The following is a 23,777-nucleotide window of genomic DNA, read 5'->3' as shown; positions in this document are numbered from 1 at the left end:
CAAAAACCCATAATTCTTATCACCATAGCTACTGTAAATGTTTTGGCGCATTTCTTTCCATTTAAAAATTTCCTTTATTTTTACAGTTTGAGATCAGAATTTCTATGTGATTTTGCAACCCGAGTTTTCCACATAAAAATATAATGGGCATTTCCCTATGTCATTACCTAATCCACCTAAACATTATTCTTAAATTTGTAAACATTATATCCCCAAATAGAGTCATCTCAACGAGAGGTTATTCCTCACGTGTAATTGAAACAACCCATCTAGGGGTCCAAAAGTTCTGAGAGCCGTTCAAACTTAGCTGAAGGCTCTGAAGCAACTTGGAACCTGGCAGCTGCTGTGAAAGATACTCCGAAGGCATCTGAGGTCACTGTCAGGAACGCGTCTGCAGAGTCGCGCCTACCCGCCCCTCACCCCGCAAACGGTGCGCAAATTGCCACAAACCGCAAGCCAGGAGAGCCCTCGACTTCCCGTTGGGTTTAATACGCGCCTACGCGGTACGTTCCTGGAGATGCCTGAGCGAACCCCGCAGCGCCTGGGCTCTGGCCAAGCCTGCCTCTCCGGGGCGCCGCGCCCAAACAGCCCGGGGTCGCTCCTGGCCCAGCGGGCTCCCACCGCGGGTGCGGACCGGGCTGCACTCTGCTCAGCGAGCCTCTGCGGGTCCCCAGTTCTCCGCTGGGCCAAACTTGGGAGGAGCGCGCCCCGGGTTCCGGCCCTGCTGGACCGCCCCAACCCCCCAACCGGGAGCGCGCAGGCGCAGCTGGCTGGGAGCCCCGCCACCGGTCCGGGAACCCGCAGAGGCACTGGAGCCGCTGCCCCGCTACCGCTGCTGCCGCGGTTCACCATGGGTTCAGGTTCCTGGCTGCTGCTACCTCTGGTGCTTTGCTTGGGGCTTGGCGTGCTCGAGCTTTCTGCGGGGTCTTCGAGCTTCCGCAAGCGAGGCCCCTCGGTGACGGCCAAGGTGACTGAGCGGCAGGCTGCAACTTCCTCTCCCTCCAGACAGAGGGACGGGGGAGCTTTGGGGACCGGGACCTTTGTGTCGGGGAGCGAGGAGGGGGCAGAGGGTGGGAGGCAGCGGCGGGGCGCGTGAGAGGGGATTGCCTGCGCCCCCGGAGCCAGGGGGCGCTCCCCGGGATGACTACGGGGGCGCTGGCCCGAGTCCCAGCCCATCTCCGCCGTCACCGCCGACTGTTTGAACTTAATCTCCCGAGTCTGTAGTCCGAGGTGACCAGCCCAGAGGTTAGGAGAGGCTTCCGGAACCGGTGGGCCCTTTCTCCAGGAAGGAGACAGCCCGGGTACTTCCTTCAGCGTGGCGTGTCCTTTAGAACAGAAGCAGGAAGACTGTGGGAGGGACAGAGATGCGAGGAGACACGCTCGGAGCCCAGAGCTTGCAGCTGGGATGTCACCCAGCGTGGAAGAGCCCAGGTCCAGCTCCTGCCGCGGTGGCGTCCCCGCAGGCGTTACAGGCCGTGCGCAAGGAGAGTCTGCCCTCCCCGGGGAAGGAGAGGTTCGCGTTTGGACTTCAGCGACTAAGGAGGCAGAGCCCGGGCTTGGGATGGCGCTGGCGGCAGGCACGGGCGACACCTGTGTGACTGTGGCCAGCCTTTTTGTCTCAATTAGAGGGAAATAAAATCTGCCATGGGCTGCCCTTACAGCTTCAGTTCTTTTTCCATCATATTTACCCTAAGTTAGAAGATAATGGCAGGGTGCAGGGAGAGACCGAGGGAGAGGATGATTTGGTTGTTAATTACCACTGCTAGAAAAACTGGCAGTAGTGTCTTGGAATCTGGAAGGAGGGGCAGCTGCAAGTGTTAACAACCAGCCCGGTGTTCCACAGTGGAAACGGTACTGTGGAACTAACGAAGTGCTTCAGTCGACCACAGACCCCACCTCAGATGGGGGGAGGCCAAAAGGGTTGGGAGGGGGAAATTAAGCTCAAAAACCGACATAGCGGGAGGGAACCAAAAGGCCGTGGGAGATAAACTTAGCCGGATTGTTTGGAGCATTGATTCTACTCCCAGCGCCTTGACCTTTTGAGCTTACCTAGTTTGGGAAAATGGCTTGTGCAGGACACAGAGATGAAAGAGGGGGAAGGGGGGCTTCTTTTAGTGTGCAAATATATTTGAGTCTCTTGGAATACAGCCATAAACATCAAGTTCACGAAATTATGAAATGATCAAGGAAATAAACCCTAATATAGATTGGATGGCATTTAAAAATATCTTGAAGGATAAGAAAAACCAACCTGGCAAAAACTTAGGGAGGCAAGCTTAGTGCATGTGCAAAGGCCTCCAAGCCATCCTCCCCTGTTAAGAGGACCTTCGTGCCAGACTGTGTAGTTTCACCACCGAGATGAGAGGGGAGTGGCGTGAGATGAGGTCAGGGGCTGAGCAGTGGCAAGATCATGCAGGGCTGCAGAGGTCACAGTTAGGAGTGTGGGTTTTGAGGCAATTACTGATAACTTGAGGTCTTATGCTAAGTGCAGTTAGAGATGCTGAAGGGTTTTAAGCACGGGTTTGACAGCATCTCACACATACTTGTACACAATTAATGTGGTTGCTCAGTGGAGAGTGAACTGCGAGGTCATTCTGGGCTCTACATCCAGAATGGTGGCGGCTTGGATTAGAGTGGTAATTGTGGAAATGGGGAGCAAGGGAGACACTTGAAATAGATTTTGGAGGTATAACAAGACTTGCTGACAGTGTAGAAAGGGAGTAGGGTAAAGGGATTAGGATTGCTAGATAAAGTACTGGAAGCCCAGTTAGATGTGAATTTCAGATAAACAATGGAGAATTTCTGAGTGTGATGATGTCACCTGCTACATTTGGGAACAATCACCTGGGAAGTGTTAAAGCTACCAATGCAGAGACCCACCCCAGAGCAAGTCAATCATCTCTGGGGTGTGCAGCCTGGGTTGGAAACCTCTAGAAGAAGGAACCAGGAGAGGAAGAAGCTTGTGGCTATAGGAGGGGAAGAGCTGGAGCATCTTAGCCCCTAGTTTAAGGTGCTGTCATTGAGGAAGTTTCCAGGTGTTCTACTCTAGGATTATGTATGTAGGCAAGTCTTCTACAGATTCGACTGTAGAATTAATTATTTTGTTCAGTGAACTTTTTTAAACATCAAAATCTATTGGAAAGTGGAGACGTTAAAAATTACTTCTCTGAGTGCAGAAAAGTAGATTCATTGGCTACTGCTCTAGTGTTTTCTTCTCTCTAGCAGTTTTTTCCTTTTCCTATGATTTCTTAAAAATAGGAATCTGCAAATGAGGTGTGAGTTGCTGTGCCCCTGCCCTCATCTTGTCCATGACTCCCAGGCCACTGCTTCAGCTTCCTGCCCAGCCAAAGAGGCTCAGGACGGGCCTTCGTGCTCCTTGGTCTCAAAATCTACTGAACTGGCACTTGCAGCTCTGAGTTTTCCAGTAGAGCCATGGGTTCTGGGTAGTCAGGCACTTACCGTGTAGAAAATAATGCTGCCACCTTTCCAGTGGTACTCTTGTCACAGCTGCTGGCACTTCTACAGCAGGGAGTGGCCATGAACCTAAGGCTGGGTGATCTTGGGCAAGTTGATGCCTGAGGCTCTGGTTCCTCCTTTGTAAATGAAGATGCAAATAATAACTACTTGCTCAAGTTTTGCATATTAGATGGAATAAAGCAGGTGAAGAGCTTAGTTCTGATTGAAGCTCCCAATTTAAGAGGTCGGTTACTGCTGTTTTTTGTGTTATTGATCCCTCCGTAGCAGGGCAGACCTGAAAGGAATCATTTTTACAGATGAGGAAAAGAGCTCAGAGCCAGTCAGTGGTGGAGCTGGGTTTCCTGGACATCACAGCTTATTTTACTTTGGAAATGGAAGCAGGGAGTGGGGTCAGGCTGTGTGAGTGCCTCTTCACTCTTCTCTTACCTCTCCCACCTCCAGGGCCCCCATGACTTCCATATCACTTTCAAGGGCAGCTTCTTCTGGGGGGGGGGGGGAGAGGTAGCTGAGGTGCCCACTCCTGAAGTGCAACATGGGATCCAAGCACCAGCTTGTCCAGGATGCCTCCCCTGATCCCCACAGATAATCATCACCTCTATCTAACCTTATTGCATCTGTACCTGTCTCATAAAACCCGATTTCCCAGATGACAGCTGCTGGTATATGTGTTTTCTCTTCCGTGTAACTGTATGCTTCATGAGGATAGGGGCTGTACACCCTGCTACCATCATCCTTTGTCAAGAACAGGGCCTGTTCCCAAAGGCACAGAGCAAAGTCAAAGATGATCTCAAGGCACCCTGGCTGGTGTGGCTCAGTGAATTGAGCGGTAGCCTGCGAACCAAAGGGTCACCAGTTGGATTCCCAGTCAGGGCACATGCCTGGGTTGCAGAACAGGTCCCTAGTTGGGGGTGCGGAAGAGGCAACCACACATTGATGTTTCTCTCCCTCTCTTTCCCCCTCCCTTTCCCTCTTTCTAAAAGTAAATAAAATCTTTAAAAAATTTGTTTAAGAAAAGAGATGATCTCTGGGCAAGAAGGCGTCAAGTACGAGAGCTTGCCTGGCAGCTGCCTTGGGCTGACCCTCACCCTGGCTGGGTGTGTGTGTGTCCTGGTTCTCACTTAGTGTCTCCTGGCATTGAGCCGTTGAGCATGTTTTGAGCCTGTACTGAGCTGACAGTGTGCTGGACACTGGGGATCCAAAGACATCTTTTCTACCCCTCAGGGATTCCCTGTCTAGATTGAGAGAGCCTTATTAAGGATGAATTGGAGTCTAATTGGACGCATCCTCAGACTGAAATTTTGACTTTCACGCACCTGGTTGGGAAATCTTGGTAAATCACTTAACTTCCCTAATCCTCACTTTTCTCCTTTGCAAACCATTGAGAATAGTACCTGCCTCTCCCCGCGGATGTGGTGAGGACTAATTACATAAGATATGCAGGTAAAGCATGTTGAGACACCACTGGCTTGATTATGTTTGTTTCCTTCCTTCTTCGCCTCCTGCATTATCTCCCCTGGGATTTCAGTGCCTCTCCTGACTACTCTGTCCTCACAGTCTCTCAGCCACCAGCCGCCCCAGTGCAGGCTACAATGCCTCATTCTTGAACTGGTCTAAGAGCCCCAAGACCACCCCCCCAACACACACACACACTTGAGTAATAGTCCTGAAGTTGCCTTTGGGTCCTTTTCTTTACCTTCTCTCTGTTGCCTCCCCAAACCCTTCTTCTACTTTCTGGGACTGCTGAGGGCCTCCCTTCCCCCTGGTGTGGTCAGAAGGGCCATGCTACTTCTCTGCACACAGACCACATCCCCTGCCTTGGTGCTTTGGTTCCAGAAGGAGCTCTGCCAGGTGGGGCTTGGGCCCATTCTTGTCCCTGGAGGCTGCGCCCTTCCATCTGCACCTTCTCTGGGATGCCTCCCTACGGCCCTTATTATTCCTCCAGCCCAGGGATCCAGTGTTCCTGGGCGCTCATCACTGCTGCCTTGTCCTGTGGTTATTCCTTTACTGATCCCATCTCTTTGATTTAAGGTACCGTAGGGGACAGGAACTCTCTTGTGTAGCTTTTAATTTCACATTGCCTTTTACAATGATCTTTGATAAATACTTGTTGACTAAATAAGATTTTACCATTTCCATTAGAGTTGGGAAAACTCTGCTGTATTTTCTTGCTATATCCATCACTCATGAAGTTAAAGGATACTGCAGTTTGGGGGAGGAGTAGGGGAGGATCTTATCAATATGTGTGCTAGGCTGTGTGTAAGAAAATAAGATTTTATTGACTTATGCTAGGTGACAGGTACATCTCTTCATCTTCTCATGCTTCCCAGATTTTATTCTCTTTGCTTTCTGAGCATTCGTGGGTTTTATTTTGCTCTTCTTTATTTTAGAAGTCTGGCAGGCTTTTCTAGTACAGTATCCCCTCATTTATCACGGGTATTACATTCTAGACCCCCCACGATAGGTGAAAATCTGCGAAGTAGGAACCTTACATTTATTTTAGTATTTATATATATTTAAAGGCTTTATGAACCCTTCCCACACACTTATAAACCATTCCCACACTTATAAACCATTCCCACTCCGTTATTAACCTTTTCCATACTTTTATAAACACTACTTATGTTCTTAAACATATTCTACACTCTTAAACTGACGTAACTTTAACAACATATGTATACAGTACCACAAAATCCTGCGATATAGCCAAAAGTCCACAATAAATAATTAAACATATTATTTTTAAAAATCCCGCAATACAGTGAGGGCGCGATAAGTGAACTGCGATATAGAGAGGGACTACTGTACCTTACATGGTGTTTCTGTAAAATTTTGTCCCTGATTCTTTTCCTGGTGCTGCTTCAGTATTGCCTGTTATAGAATTTACTCCTTGGCTTGGAAATCCCTTTGGAGAAGTGACTTCTCTTTGACACCAGCTCTGTGGGACCAGGCTCACAGTTGTGTTAACGCAGCCACATTGCATTGCTTTCCTCTGTGACTTGTCCTCATTTCAAGGCCTTTCATGCACCTGTATGGTTCTATTTTATAAACAGTAATACGGTTTTTGCCGCTTTGGCATGTAAAACTTGTAAGATGCCACATGGAACACTAAATATCACATCATCCCATGACAGACGTACTGATGTATTGGCAGAAGCTCTTGTCTTGAACTGAAGGTTGACAGTCTTTACTTTGTGATTTTTCTAAACTGTAAGACGTCTTTTTTCTTTGACAACACTTCTTATATTTTTAAAGCCATCTCTTGAATGTCTTCTTTTACCTATTCAAACATTAAATTGGTTCATATAATCTAAACTCACTGATAGAATACCCTTTGGCTTCATGGCATTTTCAAGCATTCTGTCACAGAATCATCTTTGGAGTGATTTGTGAGGCACAATGTATATAATCTCATTTCACATGAAAAGTTAAAAAAAAGTCCAAGAGAACTTTTAAAGTTTATCTGCAGAAAAGTGACTCATATTCACTTCTGGATATGTGTTTTTTTCCATCTGTTCTAAAATGTGATACAAAAAAAACACATTCAACTTGTGTAACATGATGGCTGAATTCAGTGTCTGAGTTTATAGGGCAGATGGTTTTGCCAGGACCTGAACGTAGGTTTGATGTACTTTGGGCAAGTCTGGGGACCTGGTGCCTTACTGTGCTTGGAAGTGAGTGGCAGGCCTTTTGGGGGACTGCTGTGCATTTTGATAGTCTTTTGCCATTCCCTTGACAGTCTATTGGGAACTCATTGGGAACTTGGTGCTCTTTGAAATTACAAAAATGTAAATCTGGATGACTGGCCTGTTTATCTCCTCTCCAGTAGTTTTTTTCTTCTGCCAAGATTAGAGCGCATTACCTTTCAGAAGAAGCAGTTTCCGCTCCAACCTTCATTCACAAACTGGAAGACGGGCACTTGCAGCAATGCCTATCTGGGGCGTGTGGACACATAGAATTCTTGAAGACTTGATTGGCTGACTCTGACAGTATTAAGGCAAACTTTAAACCCAGTACCTATCACAGTGTCTGGCCCATAGGTGGTGCTCAGTAAATGTTTGTTGAATGAATGTTTGTGAATGAAATACACCCACAAAAATGGAATTAGAGTTCCTTTAACTTGTATCATGCTCCTCCTTCATGATGCCTTTGTAAAATACTGGTGGGCAGGGCTTTTGTATGTGGGTCAGTTCACAGATTTTAACTTTCACTTACCTTGCATATGTGGCTTTTCTGTGTAACCCTCTGCTCTTTCTACCACATGCAGGTTTTCTTTGATGTGAGGATTGGAGACAAAGATGTTGGCAGAATTGTGATTGGCCTCTTTGGGAAAGTTGTGCCCAAGACTGTAGAAAACTTTGTCACCTTGGCAACAGGAGAGGTATGTCTCAGCTTTATTTCCTTTGTGAACAAATTGGGTCTTCCTTCTTTAAGCCAAGATAAAGATGTCTTCTGGGGGAAAAAGTGTTAAATTAGTAGGTCAGATGAACCTAAGACATCTTATAATATTTTACTTCCTTTTTGTATAAAATTTGTATCCTTCAGGCACTCAGTGTCCTTAGGCTTCTGGAAACTGAGGAGAAACAACCATCAAATGAAAATGCAGATTGTTCTCTTTTTACTTATTCACATTAACACTTTACTGCCACGGTTTGTTTGTTTACTTATTTATTGATTTGGTCTGTTAATGATAAATTTCTAACAGTAAATCATTGCAGGGACCTAATCAAGTTCTGTAGGTATTTTGTACAATTTTCTCATTTTGTCATTTCCAGATAAACATTGGGGTTTATCTTTCAGTGTGGGTTATATCTACTGGTATATTCAATTGACATAATCTCTTTAGAAAGGATATGGATATAAAGGAAGCAAATTTCATCGCGTCATCAAAGATTTCATGATTCAAGGAGGAGACTTCACCCATGGAGACGGCACTGGCGGTAACGTTGCCTTTCGCACTTTTCCTTCCCTGTGTAACCGACCGAACCTAAAATTAAGCCAGTATGTTCACCCAGTATATTGAGTTCCAGATTTAAGGAACAAAGTCATAAAGACCACCAAACTAATTCTTTAGGAAGGATAGAGTTTGGGGGAGGGGCGTGGAGCAAATCTTGGTAGATATGAATGAGTGAGGCTTCCTAATTTTAAACAGTATTACTTTGGGGTTCATTATCTTTGCATCGTGGAAATACATTCATTTAGTTGACTACACTGCAGTTATTAAAATGCTAGACTACTAGTATGTGGCAGTACAGAGAGATGTCTGTCACAGGAATGAATGGCAGAATGCAACACTGTGTTCCTGGGGATGGCAGCTAGCTCCAAATTGGATGCTGGCGGAGGAGGACTGTGGACATGATTCAGAATGATGAGACTGGTATTTAGGTGGCAGGATTACAGATGAATGTACCCCCTTCTTTCAAAATTCTTTCATTTTATTGTCAGCTTTTTAAATAATAAAAAATTAAAAGATGAGTTGTCAAAATTAAAATATACATTAATTTTTCTACACAAAGTTAGAGTTCTATAAAGTACAAATAATTAAATTTATAGAGTTTCAATTCTCCCTGAGTTTATTGTTTCTTATTGAGATTTCCAGCTACCCAGCTCCCTGGACTATTTTCCCTCAAATGCAGTGAGTTGTTTTCCTAAACATACGTGATGTATATAACTACACAGAATTTAATTTTAGGTTTAAGATTTTTAATTTAGAAAATACCAGTTTTGGTGGATATTAAACTGCTAACTCTTTAAAGAAACCTAGGTCATTTTCCAGCACTATTGCTAATATTATGTTTATTGCAGTGGTCTATTTATAACAAAATGACTACTTAAAAAAGCTTGGATTTGCCAGGCACTTCAGGAAGATTGCTTTTAGTCCTTGCAGAAATGCTGCAAGGTGTGGGGTTGCCGCATGGAGCAGGTCACTTGCATGAATGGTGTTGGGGAGGATGCGCAGGGAAGCAACCCCAGCTGCTGCGGAACTGGGTCTCACTGGAAAAGCCTGCAGCTTGAGGACTGGTCCCCTCGGGACTGACATCCCCTGTCCTGCCCTTGAGCCCAGGAGGAATGGTGAATGGGCTTTACTGTGTCTCCTTTTCTATCTCTCTCTCTCTCTGCCTTCCCTGCCTAGCGTGTGTGTGTGTGCATGTGCACAAGTGTGTGCACACATGTCTTGAGTTAAAATTCTCTGAGGTTTGGAGATAGGACCTGCAGATCACTTAATTTAGCTTAGATCCCTCTGTGGGCAGAGCTTTCCTGCCAGATCACCTCATATGTCACTGACTGACCAGCTATACATTGCTTGCCTTTGATATGTACTTCTGGTCCTTCTAACTGAGCCAGGACTTAACGTTGGCGGTGGATGGATAAGGAGCCCTGCAGAAGGGGAGGAGGTGAGCACGGCAGGTACTCCAGGTTTTGGGGATGGAGCATATACTTCTCATGGCCTATACAATACTGTTGTTTCATGGGGAAAGTGTGTTCTGCTCTACCTGCTGCTTTGCTAGCACTCCAGCCCACATGCCTGCTTTCGGTTCTTCTGCTCAAGGTTGAATCACTGCGTGTCCCAAATTGCCATCATCCTCTGTATTTTGACGAGCCCTGATGTCATCGTGCCTAATGACTTCCAGGCTGGCTGCTATTGCTCTTAGTGCTGATGCTGTTTTTAAGTTTCCTAACCTCTGTTTCTCATTGCAAACTGGGCTGAGAATACCTGTTTTATAGGGTTGTTTTGAGAATTAGCTATGGGTGTATATTAAGTGCTTAGTGTTGCCTGGTAGGATGCTGAGGTAGGAGTGACCCAGGACAGGTGGCCTGAACCTCAGGACAGAGATTGAGCCACAAGGATGGCTCATCTATTTTTTAACCTGGCTTTTCAATGATGTTCTTCCCTTCAGTTATTTCTCATTTCATAGTGAAATCACTGGCCTACGTGGTCAAAGGTTGGCCCTTGGTTCGAGGCCAGAGAGTATCCTGCCATCCTGTGTAAAATTTAAGGCTTTTGTTTGTGTGTGTTTGTTTCAGTCCCTGGTGTCCTGCTTCCTTAAGGAGTTAATTTTATGCTCTCCTTCACTTCTCCCTTGTTTTACCATCTTTCCCCCATCCCCCACTCTTATCAGGTTCTATTTACCAATTCTACTAAAACCTTATGTTTCCCTTTGAAGACTTTACTTTCATATAACATCTGCTGATTCTCTCCTTTCTTGTTCTGTCTCACCAGGTATAAGCATTTATGGTGAGACATTTCCAGATGAGAACTTCAAACTGAAGCATTATGGCATTGGCTGGGTCAGCATGGCCAATGCTGGGCCTGACACCAATGGCTCTCAGTTCTTTATCACCTTGACCAAGCCCACCTGGTTGGACGGCAAACATGTGGTATTTGGAAAAGTCATTGATGGAATGGTAACTTGATATATTATTTTTCTCATACAAAGCTTTATATTTATAATGAGAGTACTTTCAATGATTTATTTTGATATTAAGATGTGCTTTGTAGAGATCCATCATTATATGCTGACTGGCCTCTTCCAAGGTGAATAAATTATAAGTGATATAACATTTTAATTGTCAGGAGTATTGGGGCAGAAGCTGAGGACTTGACATGGAGAAATTGAGTACTTAAGTTAATCTCTCTTACTACTTGTTATAAATGGAAACTCTTTTTAATGTAACCAAATAAAACCAGGGCCCTGTGTGTGCATACAATGGAATATTGTTCAGTCGTAAAAAGGAAGGAAATCCTGTCATAGGCTGCAAAGTGGATGAAACTTGAGAATGTTATGTTAAATGAAATAAGGCAGTCATAAAAACACTGTATGATTCCACTTATATGAGGTATCTAAAGAAGTCAAACATATAGAAATATAAAGTAGAATAGTGGTTGCCAGGGGTCTGAGGAGGAGGAAATGGGGAGTTAGTGTTCAATGGGTATAAACTTTCAGTTTTGCAAGAGAAAAGTCCTGGAGATTAGTTGCACTACAGTGTGAATATATTTAACACCGCCAAGCTATACTTTTAGAAATGGATAAGATGGTAAATATTATGTGTTCCTTACCACAATTAAAAGTAAAGATAAAAAACCTAGCGCCCCATGCAATTCAGTCTAGACACAAGTCACCTTTAAAGACACAGTATAGCAACCAAAATTACTAAAGAGAATTTAAACTTATGCTGCTCGTCTCAAAAAAAACCCAAAGGTGTCCAATTTATAATCCATAGAAACACTTCTTAAAATCCCCATACTTTTCCACTTTCAATATTTCCCCTTCTTAGTTCTCTCAATTCCCGAACTGGCAATGGATTGTGAGGTCTGCCCAACCCAACCCTGGACCATCCTCGTCTTATTTCATATTTCATTTTGTTGTTTTCATGTGAGTTGTTCTGCCTCCCTCATCCGAACGTAAATAAACCAAACTCACTCATTGCAATTCTCCCACCAGTTGCACCTGCTTATTCTGATTCTACCCAACAGAAGGCCAGGAAATGAGCTGGCCAACTCAGAATCTCCCTTACAAGGCAAGGAAATGTCCAGGCTGACCCATCAAAGATAGAATTCTCACTAGCAAGTGGGATGAGCGGGAAATCGGGCAAATACATATCACTTCATATATCACTTCACATCCCATCACAATAAAGGACATGCCTGTATTCTCATGAGCTATAATTGTCCTCCAAAAAAAACAAACAAACAAACACAAAAAACAAAAAACCAAACTATTCTGAAATGAAAACAAATGCCAGCCCTCCTCAAGCATCTTATTGAACTTTGCTTTTGAAATGAGCTAAAGATGGGCGTGCATGTGTTCAACCAGTCTGGGCCTTCGACCACTGGGGTCTGTCTAACCAGGTTCTAAATAGTTTAAATGTAAACTAATTCATTCATCCATTCAATGAGTATTTTTTTAATGCAACATTGTACTAAGCCATAAGAAAACTAAAGACTACAGGTTTTGGGTGTTATTCTCTTGTGGTTTTTCTTTTAGTTCTCTAGACTTATGTCTTATTGCTCGAATTGCAGCAACAATTTCCTTCCATCCACTGGTATGCATCCTGGGAGACCTGCTACCTGGCCTTAGAGGAACTGTCCTTGACATTGTATGGGTTATAAACTTTGAGAAACTAAAGAAAACTATAGGCTTTCTTTACAGAAAAAAAAGTGTGTGTATGTTTCATACAGGCTCAAGAAATTTAGAGAATCTCCTGAATTCCATCCCTTAATTCTCCAGAGAACATCTGGGTTGTGTTAACAAAGCGACCAGATGATCTCTGGACCTCACCTCAGACTGACTGAAGCAGAACCTCCAGAGGTGGGCCCACAGATAAGCATTTTAAATTGTGGCAAAAATATATATAACAAAGGGATTTCCATTTTAACCATTAAATAAGCATTTTAAAAAAAGTGCCTCAGGTAATTCAGATGTGTAGTCACTGCTTTAGGTACACATGTGCACACAGACACAGTCTACTTAGAAATATATGTTATCAGAACGCTGGCCTTTTATCTTAACTTAAATTGATCTCAGTCAGTCAGCCAGTGGTTGGAATATTTGACACCATCTCCAATCAGATACTCTGTTGCTACTTTAGTCTCAACCCTGTTTGGGAAACACCAGAAGCTAACCTAACCTCTCAGTCTTTGGCCAGTCCTCCATGCTTCAGTGTGACATAAAGTGGTATGTGGGCCTGTGAAATTCTCCCCGGCAGAGAAAGGGGCCTGTGCACCACAGTGGGGTTGGGGTTACATTAGTGTTAGACCCACCCTGTAGATGAATGGCTTGGGTCAGTTGTAGAAAGGGCAAACCCAGAACTAGCTCCACCTCTAAATCTGCTTCCTGGCTCCTTTTATGGTGCCTAGACCTATTACAGGTGGAATTGAAATGGACTCAAACTCCGTGATAACTGTTACATTGGGTTGTAACAAGTAAGTAGAAATTTATTTTATTAGAGGTAGGTATTTACAAAAATACCTATTTTTTTTTTCAGATAAACTGCTAATAAAAAGAAGTGAGGAAATACATAACTATTTTCTTTAACAAGGCAGTGAGTAAATTTTATGCCACAATATATACATTTCCTGAATATTCTAAGTTTCTCATGATTAGCTTGCATGGTTTTGTACTCATCAAAAAACACAAGAAACAAACAAACAAAAACACAACTTACTTCCCATTTGGGCTTTTAGATGTGGTGTTGATCTCCTTTTTCGTTGTCATACTTGCTGTCAGAAGAGAACCATGGGTCTGCTTTTCTCTCACCAGACAGTGGTCCACTCCATAGAGCTCCAGGCAACTGATGGGCACGACCGCCCACTCACTGACTGCACCATCGTCAACAGTGGCAAGATAGACGTGAAGACGCCCTTTGTCGTTGAGGTCCCCGACTGGTGATGCAACTGGAAGCAAAAAAGGAAAATACCCATCAGGGGTGTGTTTTGATTCTTCAAAGTTTCTGTTTTGTATTGTCTTTTTACATTCTTCTATTTTCCACTTCATATCACAGGAGACTTCCAGCCAGTCCAAGTTTACTTTGCATGAATTTTCGTAAATCACTTGTTTCGGGACTTTGTACTTAAAAGACATATCCCCTTCCTTCAGTGGTGCTATTTTCTATTGAATTAGCTATTTTCTATTATATTAGCTATTTTCTATTGAAGAATAGTATCATTATTTCTTGAATTAATTGTGATCCCCAAGTTAAGTGATGCTGAAGTTTCTCAGGAAAAGATGGAGACATGAAGTTTATTATTTTGTATTTAAAAAGAAATTCTCTTTAGGTAAAGGAAGATTTGGTTAATCTGACATATGTCATAGGGACCTTTACCTGATTAAAGGTGCTTTGATGTTCTCTCTATTAAATACTTTTTATACAGATCAACTGTTTTTGCAGACTTTTTTATTTAAAATTCTTTTAAAAATTAATGTAGAACATATATGCACTCTAATGTTAACAATGAAGAGATCAGAGAGAGTTCTAGAAATCAAAGTCCTAACGCAGCTGGATAATTTGGGGTGGGAATGCACAGAAAGGATGCCCGTCCACATCCCAAATACTTGAACTGACTGTTCACACATTTTTTTAAAATATGCTTTATTGATTATGCTGTTACAGTTGTCCCAGTTTCTTTTTCCTTTGTTCCCCTACACCCAGTGACCCCCATCCCTCCAATTGTACCCCCACCCTTAGTCCATACCCATTGGTTGTGCATATAGATCTTCTCAACATCTTCCTGTCTACTCCACTCCCTCCTACTATGCTTCTTAATTCCTGTACCATCTCCCTTCCTTTCCCCCCTACCCCCTCCCCGCTGACCTCCCCCCAATATGTTCCCCATACCTATAATTCTTTTCCTACTCTCGTTGCCTACTTAGTTAGCCTTTATTTTGGTTCCTTAGCTTCTGTTGTTGGTTGTTGTGATACAGTTTTCATTTCAATGTTCATAGTTTTGATCCTCTTTCTCTTAAACAAGTCCCTTTAACATTTCATGTAACAGTGGTTTGGATCTGATGAACTCCTTCAGTTTTACTTTGTCCTGGAAGCACTTTCTCTGCCCTTCTATTCTGAATGACAGCTTCGCTGAATAGAGTAATTGTGCTTGTAGGTTTTTGCTGTTCATTACTTTGAATATTTCTTGCCAGTCCCTTCTTGTTTGCAGAGTTTTTTCTGAGAAATCAGCTGATAGTCTTATTGGGACCCCTTTGTACGTAATTCTCTTTTTCTCTCTTGCTGCTTTTAAGATTCTCTATTTATCCTTAATTTTTGACATTTTGATTATAATGTGTCTTGGTGTGGTTCTCCCTGGGTCCAGTTGTTTTGGAACTCTCTGTGCTTCCTGGACCTATAAGTCTATTTCCTTCCCCAAGTTAGGAAAGTTCTGCTTCATTATTTTTTCACATAATTTTCCAATTTCTAGTTCTTCTTCACCTTCTGGCAACCCTATAATTCAGATGTTGGCCCACTTATAGCTGTCCCATGAGTTTCTGAGCCTCTCCTCATTTTCCTTACTTTTCGTTTCCTCCTTCTGTACTGGTTGACTGTTTGTTCCTTCCCTATGTTCCGATTTGTTGATTTGACCCCTGGTTTTCTTTCCCTCACCACTAGTTTCGTATGTGTTTTTGTTCATTTCAGCAGGACTAACCTTCATTCCTTCCCCGTTTTAAGATCTGCTGTCAGGTCTGTAAGCATTTTTATAACCAAAGCTCTGAACTGTGCCTCAGAAAGATTTCCTATCTGCTGGGCCAATAGATCATATATTTGCTGTCTGTCAGCCGTGTGATTCGGATCTCTATCATCATCTGTGCCATCCTGACCATTTTGTGTTTACCTTTGCTACCTGGGCGGGGCTGTCACACCTCCTATGCTACAGGGGGCAGAGCCCCGTGCACTCATCACAACCATGCGACCCTTCTCACCACGCAGTGGCATTTTATATGGGGGCGGGGATCCAAGATGGATTCCTGCTGTTCACTCTTTGCTGAGACACCGGGAGCCTCCTCCTCCATCCCCACCCCCTACGGGCCTCACAGTCCAAGGCAATGGGGGTCTGCCTTCCCTGGTGTTGGAATCACTGAGCTGACGGGTCTGGTCTGCAGCTGGGGGTGCTCCCCAGGCACTTCTTGCCTCCCCTTAAATACGGGTGTCTGTGCTTACCGCTGTCCCGCCTCCGTCACTCCTGCTGCCTCGGACAGCACAGCTTGACCTCTCCACCCCAGCTTCGCCTCTCCTACCTGTCCGGATGAGCACCACTTATTTATAACTTCATAGGTTGGACTTTCGTTTATTTTCTGGAACTTCTGGTTACTTCCAGTTTTTCAGTAGTTGTAGTCCTTCTTAGTTGTGGAGGGAGACTGGCGTGTCAGTCTAGGCCTCCATCTTGCCTGGAAGTCTACTAAGCGCAACATTTTGAGAAAGTTCCCTTGAGTCCAGTTGCAATGAAAAGGAACCTTTTTAACCTAAATTAGACGAGAAACTGAAATCCTATTGGGGCCTTGTTGTAACATACCTGCTGTAACAGTCTATGCCCGATCTCTGTTCGAATGGGAATGTTACTTGTTAGGACATAACCTCATGGCTTCTCCTCTGGGTCCTATGCAGTGAGAGTCCAAAAAAATTCCATCTATTGAGCTATATCCTAGGATAATCACTTCAATAAGAGATGAGATGAAGTGAGTATTCTTACTGCTGGTGGGGGTATTAATCCTTTTAGCGCTCTTGGAGAGAAATTCGTTAATTTTTTTCCCAACAACAATGTATGAAAGGCCTTTGATATACCAGGTACCAGTTTTGAGTTCAGGGATACAGGAACGGACAGTGAGAAAAGGGCCTCACGGTGTAAGCAGGGTAAATGAAAAGCACGATGAGTGCCGTGGGTAAAATACATCCATGCTTGCTGGAGAGGCAAGGTGGGGAGTTCGGTTCAGTGGCCATGGAAGGCCTCAAAGGACATTTGAAATGAGGTCCGAGAAGAAACAGGCAGTGGTCAGATGATATCTGCCAGGCGGGCCTGCGAGGCAGAGCGGGAAGGGAAAGTGAGGTGAGAGGGAGTGGGTTCTGTGGCAGAAAAGAAAGCCAGCATGCTGGATCTTCAGAGGTCAGAGAAGTCAGGCTGAGGCTGGATCTTGTTGGGCTTTGGGTGCCAGGATAGAGTTCTTTTATTCACAGTGCAATGGGGAGCTATTGGTTTTAAGTTGGAGAGGGGCATGGTGTGGCCTGCATTTGAGAAAGATATTTTTTAATCCTTACTTGAGGATATATTCATTGATTTCAGAGAGAGAGGAAGGAACACACACACACACACACACACACAGAGAAACATTATTGTGAGAGAGAAACATCTAGTGGTTGCCTCCCACATGTGCCCCAACTGGGGATTGAACCTGCAACCCAGGTATATGCCCTGACTGGGTATTGAATCCACAACCTAGGTATACGCCCTGACCGGGAATCAAACCCCCAAACTTCCGGGTACAGGATGATGCCACAACCAACTGAGCCACTGGGCGGGGAGAGAAAGATTATTTTTAAAGGGAGCTGAAGTGCACATCATGATACTAAAATCATTCATATCCTTTGAAGTCCCACTCCTGGGAATTTGCTGTAGAAAATGATCTGAAATTATAATGGGTGTCATTGTTTTGGTCAGTCTGCATTCAGTGCTGTGTTCTAGGGATGGCCGCCCAGCCTCTTTGGGGAATCACACCATTCCCTCAAGCATTTATTGTCCTTAGTGCAGGCTGGCCCTCCCGATGAGTATGGACCTGGCCTGGCAGATTCATTCATTAACACACTAGGTAAATATTTATTGAGTTCTGGATAAAGTTGCAGTGTCAGCCCTCATGGTTCCCATGGAAAGAGACAAGTAATTCACATGTACTCGTATGCACTTGAATATATTGCAGAGCATCAGGTAGTAAATAAGTCTCTGAAGAGAAAAAGAGCGGCAAGAGAGGATAGAGAGTAGAGAGGTGAGGAGGAAAGTCTCTGAGTGTGGACTGCAGGAAGTGAGGGGGTAGCAAGCTGTGGGGACACTAGGGGAGGAGCGTGTGCAGCATAGGGGACCAAGAACTGTGGCTCGGGGTGAAGGGCAGGCTGGTGGGTTCAAGGAACAGCAGAGGCCAGGTGTGCAGCACCAGGGTGATGAAGAGTGAGGTGGAAGAGGGAGCATGGGCATCCTGTTGGCAAACCCAAACATTCCCTCACCATGGGAATGTTTGATCCCAGCCGTCCTAGTGAGCCTCAGTCATGGGACTTCTGCTGGAAATAGCGCGCAAGGTCTGCTTTCTTCTGTGAGGATGTAAAGGAGCAGGCCTGAAGATAAAATCAGCACAGAAGGAAGCTGGGCCAGGAGACAGGGAGACAGATGCCTGAAGACACCATTGAGTCCAATAATGCCTCAAGTCAATCTCTACCCCTAGTTTATTAGCTGTGCAAGCCAATACAGTTCCTTTTTTGCTTAAGCTAGGGTGAATTATTTTTTGTGATTTGCAACCTAAAGTCTTTGTCTAATACAGCAATATTGAAAAAGTTTTATGTGTAAAGATGTGAATTGCAGAATTATTTATGATAGCAAAATACTGGAAGCAACTTGAATGTCCCACAATGGTTATAAAACATACGTTCCATAACAGAATAGTATACATTCATTAAGACTGATGCTACAGAACTTAGGAGTAACACCAGAAAATAGATTTTTTTTAAAGTAGAAATTCTGTATGCAGCATGATCTCAATTATGCACATACTCATAATGCAAATGCAACAAAATGTAAATTGACCTAAAGCAAATGCAAATGCTAGGATTTTAAAAATCTCTTATATTTACATCTTTTACTTTTTTTCAGTCTTCCAATTTTTCTCTAGAGTGCATTTCTTTTTAATAATTACAAATATGAAACATTTAAAAATTATAAGGTAACATGCAAAGTAATTGGAAACAAGTGACCTCTTAGATATATAAAGTGTCTTAAATCTCAAACGGTAGCAATTACATAAGCCACCACTACCCACCATGCATAAGGACATGTACTTGATACTATTTTTGCCATTGGTTTTTTTTTTCTTTTCTTTTCATTCATATGAGCATAATGACATTTCTCTAGGGACAAAACAGAAAGTGGTGGGTTTTCAAAGCACTGAGATTCTAAGACCATTAGTGCATAGCGAGTAAATTGTCAGGCTGTCTGGTATACCGGATGACCAATAAGCTAACACCACACCCCCAGCTAAAAGCAGTTTATTTCTTGTACCCTGAAGGTCAGCCCTTCTACCAAAAACACCAGCAAAATGATGACTACAAATGATTGTTTTACAAAAACAGTCCTATGCTTTCTGCAAAACCTTTTGAAATAAGCAGTGCACTATTTTGCCAATCGTGCTGCTAGAAGGACACATACAGAGCTAAGGGCATATGTGGAATCTGAGGGAAAGCACACTGGCTGCCACCACCGCCATTCCTGAAGTGTTACAATTTAGTCTCAAATCACTTTAATAAACAATTGAAGACATTTTGGTATCCTTAGCCATAAGTTGTTTTATGCTAAATGTTACTTAGCAATTATCTGGATCATTGGATAAGAATTTAGTCAAACTTATTCTTGGGTTAGAGTAATTAGAATGATGTTTTCAAAATTATTGTATACTCCATTGCTGATGAATTCTTAGGTTTTGAACAGAACTCACTAACCTCATTTTTAGTTCAGCCGTTTTGAGTTACATAAAGACAAAAACATGGCAAGGACTTTATAGCAGGAAAAGAATTTGTTTTTGTTTTTCCACATTCCTATAATTCAGACAGTTGAAGAAATCTTTGATCTGGAAGGCTTAGAAATTCAAAGCCCCCTCAAGGCACTATTTTTTTTAAATTAAGAGAGTAAAAACAACAATATTTGTAATGGAAAATTTTGTTACTGTCAAGTATTGTACATAATGGCTTTTACTTCAGTATGTAATTCATCTCTTGTGGATTTAAGATTTTGGACAAGTGTGAAGCCTTAGCTGTGATACAACACAATCTACTCAGAGATTTGCTAGTGTTGCTGATGTTCTAGAGCAATGGGAAAACCAATGGGCATTAATGCAGAATTATAGTGACTAGTTATAGGAGTCCTGGGGGAGGGGGAAGGTCCATCTGACAAATATTAAGAATCACAACAAGATACATTACAAAGTCCACAAATGGAGTTTTAATCCCATTACTAATTCCATCAGAATTTGGAGGGTTTGGAGAAGACTCAACATGCCAGTTCCCTTCTGCTGCTTATTTTTGAGGTTTTATTAGGAGTCATTTAAGCATTCACACATTCATTTTTTTAGAGAGTGTGACGGACTTTCTTCCTGAAGCACACCAGGCTTTTAAAGTGCTATTAAAACTATGGCCACCCTCTATCCTAGGGGGCTTTCATTTGGATAGCTATCTCAATTTGAAAACTTGAACCTTTTTTCTTCCAACCTGGATTTTAAAGACAGGTCTACTTGCTGTGCCCCTTCTAGTCGCCAGGACGTACACTGTGACGGAATCTCATGAGCAGAGGGATAAGGCTGGTCAGCCTGGAGTAGAAAACTCAAGGTTTGCTTTAACCCTGTCATCCTGGAAGTACAGCTTTCTTATAAACACCTCAGATTTTGATTTGGCCCCACCCCTTCAGCTCCCAGCCATCCTCAGGACTCAGAATGTGCACTCCCTCAGCAAGCCTTAGAGGGAAACTTCCTCACACCCTGTTCAAACTGCTACCTGGGTGTCGCCCCCTGCTGCTTGGACAGGAAGCTCCTCTAGGGCAAGGATTAGATCTATTTCTAATTTACGTCTAGACAGTGTTTCATACATAATTGCTGTTCAATAATTATATTTAGTATCAATCACCAAAAAGAATATGCCTACATTTATAGTCCAAGGTACTTTAAAATTTCTCAGGACTATAAAGATTGTTAAATGTTGGCATTCATCTTTCAACTGTTTCTATTCTTTTTCGTACTGTTTGTTATCTTTTAAAAATCTATTTTCTTCTTTATTTTTCTGAGTTAAGATTTGAACAACATGATAGAAGTCGATTGGCAAAATGAGGTTGGGTGGCAAGCAGTTAAAGGAAAGACCCAGGTGGCAGAGAGCCTCAAGTGGCAGCGTTTGTGGTGAATGGTGTCCTGGGTTTCGGTGTCGTGCCTTGGTCAGGAGTGTGGCATGCTGCTGACTGTTAGTAGAGGTTCAGCCCTGAGAGGTGGGGAGACACCACTCTGTCTTGTCTCAGATACTGTGGAAGTCGTGGCGGCTGCTTTGGAAACCCTTGCATTTGAATACTCACTTGTTGGAGTGATTTATGTGGCCTTCCTGGGGTTGAGTAAAAAGATTGTATAATTACGCTACTTACCACTTATAACTCAGTGAGGTGGTAATAGATGTGCTTTGAATGGGGTCAAAGTCACTGGTTGGCTCTCTGTGCTTTGCTTTGCTTCTGACTATAGAGCATGTTTCTGACTCACACAAACTGGACAGGAAGTTAGAGGTAGTTCCGCACACGTCTATTGCCAAAGTGGAAAATATCTAGATTGGTTTCCTTCTGCTGGTGGTTCCATGTGTTGCAGCCAGTCTGGCTTTCAGGCCACTGTAGCCATAACTAGCCAATGCAAGCCAGTGCTCCCGGGGTAGGAGTTCTGTCTTAGCTCAAGCTGCTACAATGAAATACCATAGACTAGGTGGCTTCTAAACAACAAGAATGTCTTTCTCATCATTTTGGCAGCTGGGATTTGAGATGAAGCCACCGGCAGTGCCAGGGTGTGGTGGGTGCCCTCTTCCTGACTCACAGATGCCGTCTCTGTGCTGTGTCCTCACATGGTGGAAGGAGCAAGGACATTCTCTGTTGTTGTGACCTGATCACTTCTTAAAGGCCCACCTCCAAACAGCCATCACATCGGGGATTAGGTTTCAAATATGAAGTTTGGGGTAGGGGAGAACACAGACATTTAGTCTATAGTGGGTCCCAACCTACTACTCCCTGCCCCAATCAATGAATGGCTCCAGCATCTGCCTAATTGTTCAAGCTAAAAACCGGTCCTTGACTTCTTCCACCCTTCTTTTGCATTTTGCATCCAAGTCCAGCAGCAAGCTCACTGGCAGCTCTGCAATATACCTTAAATACCCATGTCTCATGCTCTCCACCACTACCACCCAGAACCAGAGTACTATTTGTTCTGTGGAGTTGATGGGTAGGCCTTCTAACAGTTTCTCCTCTTCAGATTTTGCACCTGTCCAGTCCATTCTCCACAAGCAGAATGGTCTTTTAAAAATAAACTAGATCAAGTGTGATACATCATATATGTTATCCTAAATTGCATAGTGTGCGGATGCCTGCAAGCTGTTTGAAGGATTTTTTTTTAAATCATGTTTTAAAAATATGTCATGCCTAATAAAGAAAAATAAATGAATGTAAAAAATAACACTGTCAATTATACATCAATAAAGCTGAAAAAATAAATCAGATTAAGTTCCCTCCTGTGTAAAACCTGCCAGGGTTTCCCACTGCATGTAGGCTAGGAGCCAAACTCTTGAACGCCACCTCCAGAGAAGAGCCCTAGGGGTTCCAGCCCCAGCCCCTCATTACCCTACACAGCCACGGGGTTTCCTTGGGGACCTTGCCTGTAGCTTTCCCTTGGCTCAGGGCTTGGAGCCTGCTGATGTCTCTGCAACACCCTCCCCCTTGCCCCACTCTTTGCCTGGATAGTCCCTCCAACATCCTTTAGGTGTCATCCTCAGTGTCACTGCCTACGAGAAGGGTTCCTGCTCGGCCCAAATCTAAGTGAGGTTCTTCCCTGCACGTCACATAAGCAATCTTTATTTTTTCCTTCAGAGCACTTAACACACTTTATAAATTTGGGGGGTATTTATTTATCCAATACCATATTATTCTGTAAATTCCATGAAAGCAAGGATCCTAGTTACTCAAATTCAAATTTAGAAAGATACCAATAATTTACAAAGACACTATGTTGTCGTCTGTGATGAACAATTACCAGAATAACTAGGTCTAAAATTTTGTCTAGAAAAAGACAATCTCTCAGCGTTTCTTTCTTACCTTTTGCTGCATTTAAAGCACCTCATTCAGCCCTGTTGCGCTGCTGACAGTCGGACTGTTGTCTTAAAGGGATCATCAGCCTCTTGCAGTGGCCGTCCTGGCACTGTTTTACTTTGTGCCTGTTCCCCCTAGAATCATTGAGGGTGTTTTTAATTAAAAAAAGTTGAAACCTTCTAATAATGTACAAAGTGAAAATAACTTGAAATGTCCTAGGGTTGTGGTTCTCAAACTTAATTGTGCATCAGAATTACCTGGAGGGATGGACAGATTTCTAGGCTCCTGAGTGTCTGAGTCTACAACTGGGACAGGGCCCGAGACTCTGTGTTTCTATCAACCTCTTGGGTGATGCTGATGTTGCTGGTCCAGGATCCAAACTTCAAAAACCACAGCCCTGGGATGTCACAAAATCATTGTTTGTAATCACCAAATTAATTATTGGTTTATAAATAAAGACACTTAAGAAATCCTCCAAGTGTATGTTACTCCATTAGTACTCCGAATCAAGTGGATGAGCGAACTGTAGAAAATCACTGTTTTCAGAACATGCAAGATATAATGAATCATCATGGTAATCTGGGATGCTGTTAGCAAATCCTGATTTCAAGGCTACATTTATGAACCTTTCCTGTGAAGCATGTAGCCAGTGCTGAGTTAGGCTCCAGGAACACGGCCAGCCAGCCATGTACTCCCACGGGTGGTTCCTGAGATCCACCCAGGCCTGCACTGGAGCAAGTGTCACCAG

At 43.5% G+C, this 23,777-nt stretch overlaps 1 protein-coding gene across 1 annotated transcript; it reads left to right on the top strand.

Moving 5' to 3' along the window:
• Positions 1-734: 734 nt before the first annotated feature.
• PPIC (peptidylprolyl isomerase C) lies at positions 735-14,316 on the top strand. Its single transcript, XM_090276619.1, has 5 exons — positions 735-967; positions 7,742-7,855; positions 8,321-8,414; positions 10,697-10,881; positions 13,737-14,316. Exons 1-5 carry the CDS (start codon positions 851-853, stop codon positions 13,863-13,865), a joined length of 639 nt encoding a protein of 212 aa, XP_090132745.1. The 5' UTR covers positions 735-850; the 3' UTR covers positions 13,866-14,316.
• The last annotated feature ends 9,461 nt before the right edge of the window (positions 14,317-23,777 follow it).

This window comes from Furipterus horrens, unplaced genomic scaffold, assembly GCF_987537825.1.
Source record: "Furipterus horrens unplaced genomic scaffold, mFurHor1.1.pri manual_scaffold_5, whole genome shotgun sequence".
Classification (NCBI taxonomy): Eukaryota; Metazoa; Chordata; class Mammalia; order Chiroptera; family Furipteridae; genus Furipterus; species Furipterus horrens.
Note: the sequence above shows the minus strand (reverse complement) of the source record. Positions and strands in the feature narration are given on the sequence as shown.